The sequence below is a fragment of the Rhipicephalus sanguineus genome, chromosome 1 (genome assembly GCF_013339695.2).
Source record: "Rhipicephalus sanguineus isolate Rsan-2018 chromosome 1, BIME_Rsan_1.4, whole genome shotgun sequence".
Classification (NCBI taxonomy): Eukaryota; Metazoa; Arthropoda; class Arachnida; order Ixodida; family Ixodidae; genus Rhipicephalus; species Rhipicephalus sanguineus.
The window spans coordinates 231,196,737-231,208,963 of NC_051176.1; the positions used below are offsets into that span (position 1 = coordinate 231,196,737).

A 12,227-nucleotide genomic window follows, 5' to 3' on the forward strand; every position below is an offset into this window, starting at 1 on the left:
TAAATTCATGTTGCATTTTATGTAGTGCTTGAGTTCCACTGTGACCAGTTTAATTGTTGTGAAATATCAAAGTGCTAGCAAGAAAAGTGCTAAAGCAAGCGACTTGCGCGTTTTTGGTATGTAGTAACATTCATTAGCACTTGGCACATGCATGCATCAAGTTAGATATGGCTATCATAGCAGGCCTGAAAAAAAATATTGTTTCAAAGCTATACTGGAGTTATGAGAGCTTCCATAGCTTTTATCGTACAAAGTCTTTTAATGTGAATCTAAAGCTCAGTACAAAAGTGCTCTTTTGTGGAACCATCAGAAAGTGCCTGTGGCAGCTGGGATCTAACCCACAACTTTGTGCTTAGACCTAGAACACTATGTTACTGGAACGCCATGTTACAAAGCAGTGGTGCAGGCAGAAATTGGTTTCGGGGAAGGGGGTGCACGTCCTTGATCCGATGTGGGCGCTGGACAGGTAAGTGTGGTCGAATCTTATTTTGTGCTCTATATCTAATGGCAAGAAAAAATTCTGTGGGGGGGGGGGGGGGGGGGTCACGTGCCCGGTGTGCCACCCCCTGGCTATGCCACTGTTTCAAAGTAAATTGCAAATAGATTGTGATGCAGCTGATCAGTGCCACATGATAACCACCCATTGATGTAGCACATGTTCAAAATGTTAGGGGTGTTGCATCTGTGAGAGGTTATCAGAATATGGTGTTCCAAATATAGATTATACAATCAAGCATCATAGCCAAGTCTTGTGAGGTCTTCGTGCCACCTTATTATTTTTTTAAGAGCAAACCAGCAACAGTAATGAAACGGACAACACATACCTTGTGGACAGCCTTCAATGTAGCATTACTCGTACCTTGTCATGTTTTGGCATGTGTAATACAAGCACAAGGCAGGGTGGATAACAATAATGGCACTAACTGGCACTGTTGGCCCTGCCTGCAATGTAAGTTTCCTTACTTAGTCCTAACTTTCAGAAAAAAGCTTTTGTTTTAAGTGTTTTTGTTAAGTGTTCTTTGCATTTCTGCAGACATAAAAATACATTTTAGCTGTGCTTGCAAGTTGCGTGGTTTAGAATTTTTCTTTTTTTTGCAAAAAAGTAAACTGCACATACAAATGCTTCAGTATTTTCTTCAGGCACATAGTGCACAATAGTACATGCTAAAATAGCGAATCAAGCGGAAGCGCTGACTTAGAAATATAATATTAGAATGTGTTGCATGCATCTTGAAACACTTTGATCAGGCCTGTGATGCAGGTTTGAATGATACGTGTAAAGAGCTTTAGGAAAGGGATTCGGAAGGTGTCTGCTGTCAATGTCAGTATGTCATCAGCAGTGGGTTCACTTCTTTCATTGTTTCTTCATGTTTTATGTATACCATATTTTTAATTGGCTGAATAGATGTTTCCAGGTATGCTTCCCATGATATGGAATGTGTTTTCATGTCTGAAATACCTTTAGAGCATTCTCGAACAGAGTTCATATTCTGTAAAATTGACAAAAAGCATGGAAGAAACATCACTTCTTAATATGATCTGCAGCTATATGCTTTTGATGATGCTGAAGATGCAAGAAATATGCAAGGTCGCTTCGTGCACGCTTACTCTCGCCCTGTTTGCAACTTATCTCCGTCATTAAAGATTTCGGCGGCTGTACATCCAGCATATGGTCAATATTAGGTTGATACGGCGTTGCCAGGACAAGTACAGAGAAGAGTGGAATTCTTTTGTACTGCAGTGCGAAAAGGAGAAGAAAAAAAAACTCCACTCAACCCACTATATATATCTATCTGCTAGTGCTAAATTGTTGAATAAATGCTATATGTCGCACCTCTCCCTATACTTTACTGCTTCATGAATATTTGTTGCAAGTTAATGATTTAGAAATCTTCAACTATGAATCGCGTATCCGAAGCGGGCCCTTTAATTGCGCCGCGCTCCCGTCGTAGTTGTAAACATCTTTATTACGAATAAATGAGACTACTGCGACCTGTGTGGTGAGAGGGGTAATGTAAAGACGGGGAGGGCGATTTCAGACTCGCGATTGGGAAACCGAGAAACGAGAGAGAGAGAAAAAAAGAAAAAGTTCTGCAGCGGCACTCGTACGTGAGACATGTCGAGCTCAGAAACTGCGCATATGCCACACTACACAAACGTGCCTTTCAGAGCCTCATAGTACAGGAAGTGCGTAGCAGGTGGTATAGATGTTCTCTGTGCGGCGTCTATCACACGATAAGTGCCTGCGTGAATGTCCGTGTCGTCTGCTCGCGCGACGCTCCTTCCCGAACAGACGCTATCCCAACTCAACTAGCAGAAACATAACTCAACGGAGACTAATACTTCTAAAATCACCTCTTTATAACTGCCGCAAATCAATACTGCTCGCTCAATGCAAAACATTAAAATTACAAAACAGAAGAATGGAAAAAAATGCACGTGATTCAATCGTTGAATGGTTAGTTGAGCCACTACGAGCCACAGGCATGCCATTCCGTATCCGTGCCGCGACGTCTCCGTCCCCTTTCCGTAACGTTTATGAAGCAAATATACGGGATTTTTCATTGTAATTGCCTTTTTAACGATGAGACTGTTGTCTTTTAAAATAAACACTCGCTCGTTTGGTGATCCTACTGATCCTACCAACCCTACTTTCGCTTGACGCATCGGTGTGTCGGAGCATCCGCACCACAAACGGCGGCAAAGACAGGCGGACGCGAGTCGAGCAGCGCGAGAATGGAGCGTGAGGCTGGGTCTTCAGTGGACGGTGGGACGGAAGCGGTGACATTTTACAATAATCCCACTTTCGGGAACTTGCTGCGCACCTCTGCCGAGATCTCTGAGCTTATACTCAGTTTTATGAGCTGTCGCGAGCTGGGTGTCTGCGCCCAGGTTTGCTCTCTCTGGAACGCCACTGCGAAACGTCTGAAGAGCAAACGCAGCGGCGTAGTGTACAGCTTTGAGGTAATAATCTTATAATTGCCTTGTACCTTGTGGGTAGGCATTGCTTTTTGTTCTATCGATAACTTTGCAGCTTTGTGTAGCACCTAATGTAGTAATTATGATCGCACATGGAGTTTTACGTAAGGAACTGTCTAGCGTTCCGTGCAGACGGAACAACAAGTGCTGTCCAAACCGAACAAAGTGCAGCGGTTAGCGTTTTGTACTGAACGAATGTTAATTAGTGCTAAATTAACTGACCTGACGGAACAAATTTCTACGGATAGCGCTCCGTCCATGCATCATTGAAACGAAATGACTAGCGTTCCGTCCAGTACAATGTCCCCGCTCGCTATAAGTTCACCTGCAAAGCGTCGGTTTTCGTTCGGATAGAGTGTACTAGAACACTCTAGGTTTTGTGCCTCAATAGCTGCCCAAAATCCAGGCTGTTCCTGGGTTCGATTCTCAACGTAATTTCTTTTTTGTTAACGAAACATTTTAAGCGCATCATTTCGGTCCTTGCTTGCGATAAGTTCTCCCGCAAAGCGTTCTGTGTCAAGGGTCTCAGTTGGTTCTTCGTTGAGTAAAATATGCGGGTCAAGAACGGATCTAGACACGATCCAAATTCTGACAGACCTATACTTCGGGTTTACCCAAGAATGTTTTGTGTCTAACCATGACCACTGTTTTCCTTGCCCATATTCAGGATTTACCAATACACAAACGTACGACAGTTTCGCTGTCACAATCACGAGCCCAACTCTTCGGCAGCATGCCACGAGATCTAGATGAACTGCTATGTTTTGCCGAAGAACTTGTGGCAAGTGAGGACACCACACAGGATGAGGCGCTAAACATTTCCATTCTGTCTGGATGGAATGTTACCCGCAGCATTTTACTGAATCTGGATTGAATGCTGGACACAGCCTCCAACGCACATATGTGTTGAGAGTCTTTAAGCAGTAATTGCTACACTGCTAAAGTTATGCATGCTGGTTTCATTTCGTATGATTGAACTTTTTCATGTGGTGCCTATAGCGATTGAACGTGAAAGCAACAATGACAGCAGACAGAAGAGATCCTGTTCATGCACAGTTCACAGAAGTCACCCGATCTTTTTAATATCGCTCATGTGCCTCACAATTCCAGTTTGCTTTCGAACCATACATGGCAGCTCTTTGCAACTCTAAGAGAGCCTTTGAATTATCAGCCACAGGGGTCAACAGAGAATCATGGAGCTCCATTGATCATCTTTATTTGTTTACCTTATTGTGAAGAAACATCATACTTGTTACCATTTTGATAAATGCTTGAATAGCAAATGTAGCAAGCTTACTTCACATTGACGTGACCTCCTGCCATATTTTGTGCATGTACTTGTTATGCATGCAAATTTGCATACAGTTATGTTTGTACTCACCTTATTGTTAAATTATCTAAGTAGTTTCGATAATTATAGTGGGAGTTGCATATGACACACTGTTAATTTACCTGACAGTCTCATTCCTTCCTTGTGAAATGACGGCATGCGTTTCTCCCTTTTATTTTCTTTCTTTTTGCAGCCTCTGAAGCGTAAGCGCAGAGTAGATTCTCGAGGGGAACACAGCAGGGACTTTCCTGGGAATGAAGCGAAGAGCTTCGTCCAGAGCATAAAGGATGCATGGTCTGAGCCAGGACACGCATTGGTCTTTGGCACCCGGTTATTGCACCGTTACCTGTCTCCTCCACAAAAGACTTCCCGGCGCAGACCAGGTCAAGTTCAACACTGCAGCGAAGGTACACAACTTTCATTATGCAACACCAGAGTGTGTTCGAGGTTCCATCTGTTGTGATACCTGCACTGGCAATTTGTTGGCTGTGAATTGGTCCTTGTAAAGGGGCCTGTTTTAATGAGACTGAATCATGGCATTAATTTTTTACTGTCCATGCGCAGCCTTAAGGTACTGTGGTAAGGTGCCAAACTACAAGCCTATTGCTGCACCAAGTAAACTTGATCGCTTGAAAATGGTTTATTGTTCCGCTCCTAATTAGCTCCTTCAGCTTAGGTATTTTCTGCCGGCTTATATCTTTTTTAACTCATGAATAGGGATTGGACGAGAGTATAGTTGAATTTCTTGTATGTTTAGGACTTACACTTTGGGGTGAATGGTGCAGTGAAACACAACACTTAGTTTGTACAATTTGCGGGTCTCTTTAGTTACAAATTACATGTCAGTGGTTTTCAGTTGTCTTCTTTCTTCTTCTTTTGTGTGTGTGTGTAAGGCTCAGGAGCTTGACATCCTCCTGAACCTTATACAATTCTGCAAAGCTGATCAAATTCAAGATTATATAGAGGTTTGCAATAAGTACATATACCAAAAGCGTTTAGCAGAATGACTACTTCTCTTAACTGAAAACTAAAATAAAAAAATTGGAGGACGCTTAAGCTTCACCTCAAGAGTAGAATGTGATAGCATAATTGGGCCCTCTTCTCATTGCCTTCTCAATCGGTAGACTCGCTTTGCCTCTCAGTGGACACCTCAACCATGCCACAAGGAAAGTAGCGTCTGTGCGAGTAACATTGGCCGTTTAAAACTATCCTAGAATGCCTTCTGCAAGTACAGTTGCGAAGTGCCCACTCCATCATAATTCTTCCATTTTCGAATCACCGAAGTATCCACTACGCATCTGTAAGGCAACATGCAAACCTATGCAGCTGCTCACTTTGTTGATGCTCTTGCTGATGATAATAATTAAATATGTCTGAGCGCTTTGTAATGGGTGAGGCTTTAAACCCCTCACTCATTGTGCAATTCACAAGTCTTGATGCCTGGTGAAATTCTACTCTTCTGCCATGCAACATTACATGTGTTAAGGAGACTCCTCGCATTACCTGGCATTCATATAGGTTTTTTTTCAAAAGCGGTTCCAAGCAGTGGCTTGGCTCTGTAGCAGAACACCTGCTTGCCATGCCCGAGTTGGATTCCCACGCCAACCAACATTTTTTATTGTTTATTTATTTGCATCTGTCTCGAATTTTCGCTCGCAGACAACGCCAATTTTTTGCTCACAAACAACGACGCCGATGCCGGAATTTCTGCGAAACGAGCTCTTTAACGCTATCGTGTTAAAATTTAAAAATTTAAATTTCAAGTGCAGGGGGTGCTGGATGTGTGGTCCAAATTAGGCACTATATAAGCCGATATGAGGGTTCACTGCACCCAAATTAAGGGTAAAACGCGCGGTTGTGGAACCCATAATTGTGGTTTGTCTTACACTTCTCATTTCCAGCAAATTTTTTTACATAATTTCCTTTCATGCCATCATCAGCCTGATTACGTCCACTGCAGGGCAAGGGCCTCTCCTTGCATGTATGCAAAAAGAAATACAGCTAAAGCTCGATCTAATAAAGCCCGATTTTATGAAGTTCCCGATCTAACGAACATTAGTTGTTCTACCGATTAGTAGAACACCGGACGCGTAATTCGAAGGTTGCAGGTTCGGTCCCTGTTGGCAGCAAGTTGTCTTTTCCTGCACTTTACTTTCCTTCACATTTATTTCATAATTACTATGAATAACATCTATACTTTCCTTGGCTTGATTGTCTGTTGGCTGTCATTAATGTTGTGTCTAACAAAGAAAACGAGCCCTTAAATTCCCCTTCTTTCGTTCGTTCATAGCGAGGGTCTAGTTTTGGCAGATTGATAGCTTCAGGAAGTATGTGAGGGATTATTGGTCAACTGCCAGCTCGTAACAAGATCACGTGCTAAGTGATGCCATCAGACAAAAGAAGTCCACCTCAGTGGTATAGTGGTTACGGTGCTGGGCTGCTCATGGGTTCGATCCCGGCCGCGGCGATCGCTTTTCGATGGAGGTGAAATGCTAGAGGCCTGTGTACTGTGCCATGTCAGTGCACGTTAAAGAACACCATATGGTCAAAAAATGCGGAGCCCTCCACTACGGCGTGCGTCATAATCATATCATAGTTTTGGCACGTAAAACCCCACATATTATTACTAGCAGGCAAAAGAAGCGTGTTCCACAAGTGCCGTCATGGCTACGAGCAGCGCTGACTAACTCTCTCAGGTTTAAATGCACAGATATGCCCGATAAAGTGTACTGGAGGACGACCGCTGCTGTTGCTCAATTGGTAGAGCATCGGACGCATTATTTGAAGGTTGCAGGTTTGGTCTCCGCTGGCGGCAAGTTGGCTTTTCGTCCACTTTAATTTCTTCACATTTATATCATAATTACTACAAATAACGTCCCCTATGCTTTCCTTGGCTTGATTGTCTGTTGGTTGCCATTAATGTGTCTAGTAAAAAGACAGTGATTTTTTTCTAATTTTGACAGAGACAGGTTTTTCTTTAAGCACGTGCTGTAACAATATTGCGTTTAAACATCTAGGCCCCTTAGTCACAGCCCTAGCTTTATTATTACAAGGCTGCACTCCTGCCCACGCACGGAACAATGGACTCGACAGTCAGTAGCGCTCAAACGTACTGGATGGTGCTAGGTGGACGCCTCAGTATCCACCTAGCACCTGACTTTCTCACTTGGCCTGCTTGCACAACCACTGCATTCGTTCTCCCGATCTTCACATGTCAATAGCTTGTGATAGCTTCACGTGACCATCTACGTGGCCCACATTGCCCGGACATGGTGCCCCACGTGTCTGGGCGACATGGGAGGCTCATTGTCCAGGCCACCCTCGGGCCCCCCTCTCTGCCTTTTCACACCCTTAGGCGTGAGTTGGCGGCAAAAACAATGGCGTGGTAGCTTTTGGGCATCCCTACATTACAATTTTAGATATTGAGAAACCGAAAATACTCTTTCACAATTTTATGAACTTCCCAATTTAACAAAATAATTCGAGCATGATCATCACTTCGTTAAGGGGAGATGCTACTCGAAGACACTTTTTATTTAATATTCACCCTAGAGCAATGAAACTTAAGCTGCTTATAGAACTTTTTATGCTGATTTCAAATATATAATTAGTTTTCTTGCAAGTTGCATACTTTTAGTTCTGCAACATGACAAAGTGAAAAACTGAAGCATTTTGCCCCCCCTCTTTTCAGACCTAAACTTAAATAATTTTTTACAATTGATAGTTCATAATGTTTCAAATAAAGTGCGGAATGCAAATAACTAATTAGGAAGTCCATACAAAATATGTACTAGACGTGAAAAATTTTAACGTTGGAAGTTCATATTTCTCCTACCCTAGTGAAAGTTTACATAACTTTTTTTTTATTTTATAATAAGAATATCGAAACTTAAACAAGATAATTGCATTTCTCGTACTTTGGAAAAACTTTGGGAAAAATTTCATGCAGATCTGAGCACCAGAAGTACCCGAAAAAGGAGGGGCACATTGACAAAAATGGCAAAATTTTTTTTTGAGAAAAACGAGTTTTAAAGTCAAAATTGCATGTTTATTTATCAAAGATGTCATTGAATGCAACGAAATTTGTACACAAGAAAGAACAATCCTCCTTGTAGTGGCCACTGCCATTAAAATGCGCCAGCACCATAGGTTTGGCCCTCACGGCTCTTTCGAGCTGACTCCTCGACAAGAGATTTTTTCTTCAGCGCACGCCGACGGGCCCTTGCTTCTCCTGTTAGTTTTTGAGACATTTTTTTCTGGCGTGTGCTGTCCCGTGATGTGCCAAGAGCAACCAGATCATGAGACGGGAGCACGCCAAGCTCTTCCAGAACACGTTCAAAACTGGAATGCCCTCGATTAAACCAACATGTTCAGTGCTGTCATATGAGCAATCAACGAAGACTCGTCGTCCTGCGATTTTTCTTCGTCTTCGAAGAGTCCGATCTTTTTCTGGGAGGCACTAACATATTCGAATGCCGCGGCAAACTCGTCGGACGCATCGGCGTCACTGCCACTACGCCTTGCGGCAGCAGACGATCTTTTCGTGGCTTGAGTGTTCGGCTTTGATTTGCGCCGGCGTCCTCGAAATTTGTGCGTCGCGTGAAACTTCACAGGCCGGTGACCGCGCTTCCTACGGCTTTCTTCATCCATAACGGATAAGCACTCGAGAAAAGCGTTGTTCAGCTGCGCTGCTCGACGAGACACGGATCCTGCAAGTAGGCTTCACAGCACACACAGGCGCGCAGCGGCCAATGGCGGCTCCCGATCCGTACCACGTGATTTAAAGCCAGTCGCGGCGCTCGAAGAAGGCGGCAAAAGCGTGCTTCTCTTTATTATTTCTTGCGCTGCAGCAGCGCGGAAAACTGTTGTTATTTGAAGAGTGAGGCTCGGCTCTTCGCCTCATGCGGTCGACAATGGTGAGCGGCGGCGCATTATCAGCGGCAAGGTGCTCGAAGATGACACACTTTCGGCCTTTTGACAGCCACCTTGTGCTCTTTAGACGCAATTTTAAAGCATTTCCAGTTGAGTCTCGACATTGATTTTTTTTTTTTCAGAACAGTAGAGGTACTAATCTTAACAAAACAGGCGAAAACAAAAAATCAATAATTTTTTAGAAAACTCATGTTTTTCGACCCGCATCTCCCCTTAAATCGAGTTTCACCTGTATACAACAAACATTTTACCCAGTGGAGTTAAGTCAGGGGGGGGGTCCTGACTCTCTTGTGTTCAGGCTTGCACTTGTCCCCCCTTGAGATTTAGCTTTCAAACATCATATTTAAACTCCTTAAAACCAAATCCGGAATCTGAAGCCTTTCCAAAGGCCGGAAACGAAGTACAAAATTGAAAGCAGCTTGCATGTTTAACGAAAGGAATCAGGCGCAAAAGAGACGAACGGTGTTCGTCCATGTCACTTCTTGTGTTCATCTCTTTTGCGCTTGATTCCTTTCGTTAAACATGAAAGCAGCTTCCTGTTTCAAAAGGCATCGTAGAGCAAAGAGCTATCTGAAATGCTACAGGTTACTTCTGATGTGCTGCAAATATTTATTATGCTTGGCTTTAAAATGCAAAGTAAATAAAGAATCCCCAATTATCTACCATTATTTATTTTTGACGATGCTTTGGTGGAAGCCATTGGCAATGAAGTATGAATCCCATTTAGGAAAGATAAAACAGTGTGAAATAGATGACACAGGGAAAGATGTCCGGATGTGCCGTTTTATCTTTCCTAAGTATGAACCAACTCACCTAACCATCCGTTTTAGCTTAATCCGATTGGCGGACTATGATTGTGTTATTTAAAAAAAAAATCGGGAGCCGTTCCCCTATCAGGGAAATGGGCGCAAGCGAAGCTTGGCATGAGCATGCCTGACGTACTGGTTTTCATTCTTTCTCTCTTTCTGTCGTTATTAGGGGCGAAGCACCTTAGGGCCTAGCTTTATTGTCGACTCTCACTGCCTGCTGTCACGGTATATATAGAAAACCGTTGCTATAGTCAAAACGTGTGTATGTTGCGATTACGATTACGATTGTAAAGTCTCGGATAAAAGTCATGTGCAGCACTCAACGTACTCCTGAAATATCTTTATAAAAATGAAATCGAATTATAATTAAAGGCACTGTGTTCCTGAAATCAACAAATCTGGCTATCACAATTCTGAAGGATGTGGGATGTGGAAGGTGTCGTGTCTGACAGTTTGTCTTCAACGAGAAACCATGAAGAAATGCTTTCGTAAGAGCTTGAGTCGGGGACAACTTTAGAAGTCCGCGGCATTTCCTCCTCAAAGGTGAAACATATGTGTGTATGTTGCGACTACGATTACGAAACAAAGTAAAAGCACAAACACTTTATACTAGTCGGTGACCTCAATGTAGACATTATGGAAAGCGACTGGATTATGCAGTATATTATGTCTCGGTGGGGGAGGGGGGGATACACTCTGTGATGCATTTCATATGACTGGAAACAACCAACAACCACCCGAGGAACATGCATAGACCTTGTCTTTGCCAACTTTATATTACTCAAAGAACCATTGGCTCTCCATTTCACAGTCCACAAAGCAGTAATAATGAAGGGAAAACGGAATTCAGGACTCAAGACAATTTACGAATTATGTAACAAGAGGATTAAAATAGAAGAGCATTAAAGGGGTACTGACACAAAAATTTTGGCCTCGCGTTTTTTTGCTGCAATGTGTTGCTGGGGGCCTGTTAGTCATAACAGGGCACAGCGGGTGCAGCGCTCCATCACGTCAGCACACAGAACTGCGACGCACTTCCGCGCATTTTGCGAGCAGCCGCCGAGAAGTAGGCTGCTGGAGCGAACGCGGCAAAAACATGGCGGCTATGACGTCATCATAACTTGTTGCAGCGTGGTCAAGTGACGGAAGTAGGAGGTCCCCAAGGGTCCCCTTTGAGGGTGTCAGTAGCGCGAGGATGTCGATCACTCCCGCAAATTTCAAAATTCTTTTAAAATAACTTCCAAGCTATATTCGCTGTTGATATTTTGCAGATGATATACGCATGTTCACCGGAATCGATCCCGCAGGCTATCTCGGCCGCGAAATATTGTGTCAGTACCCCTTTAAAGAGGAACCAAACAAATACATTTGTATACATATGCACTTTATGTCACTCAATTTACATTCGCAGTGGCAATGCGCGGGTGACGTACGGTAACGTACCGGTACAATACCCAGTGCTTCGCCACTCATGTTTCACATTAGTGGAGATGCGGTGGGGCGATTCCACGAGAGATCGAACATGCCTGTCCGGTCGCAATTTTTGTTTTGCCTGGGTTTTTAATATGTTATGTGGGCACATTCAAAGTGCACGGAACCGAAAATTTTATTTCCAAGAAACGCTCCCAGCGCACCAAAAAAATATTTGAAGGTGGCGGCTCGGGCCTCTTGCTTTTGCTCACTGTAATGTTTTCGGATTTCACGGCCGAATTTAGCGCGAACTATAAATGATGTGTCCAAAATTTTTTTTGCTGGTTTTAATATGCATTACTGTGAATTACATCCATGCTTTTTTTATGCTGTCCTCAAAAAGAAGAAAATGTAAAAAAATGGCAAACACGGCCGAAATCAAAAAAGGGTCCTGAGTTTGAGGCGCCCTGGCGCCTTTGCTATTACAGACAGAAATTTGAAAACAATGTCAAATATAGAAAAGAGCCTTTGCAACATTTATACGGAAGATCATTTTCCTACAAGCAGCGCAAAAAAAGAAAAAAAAATAGTTAAAGAAGCGAGTTTTTTCAAAAAAGTACATTTTCAAAAAATAAAATAAAAAAACTCCGGTCTCAATCTTGACGACAATTTTTTATCGAAGAGCGCTTATATCAGTGAACACACGGTTTTAATATCATATGTCCTCATTTGCTTTGTTTACGAGATATAACTGGCCAAAATGACCC

General features: G+C 43.0%; 1 protein-coding gene across 3 annotated transcripts in view; it reads left to right on the plus strand.

Annotated features, from left to right (window-relative positions):
- The first annotated feature begins 2,496 nt into the window (after nt 1-2,496).
- Nucleotides 2,497-12,227, plus strand: part of LOC119374200 (F-box only protein 22) — a 44,217-nt gene continuing 34,486 nt past the window's right edge. For all 3 annotated transcript variants that reach the window (XM_037644260.2, XM_037644273.2, XM_037644280.2), the window contains exons 1-2: nt 2,497-2,964; nt 4,503-4,716. In XM_037644260.2, coding sequence (XP_037500188.1) covers nt 2,737-2,964; nt 4,503-4,716 — 442 coding nt within the window. In that variant the 5' untranslated portion in view covers nt 2,497-2,736. The remainder of the gene's footprint in view (nt 2,965-4,502; nt 4,717-12,227) is intronic.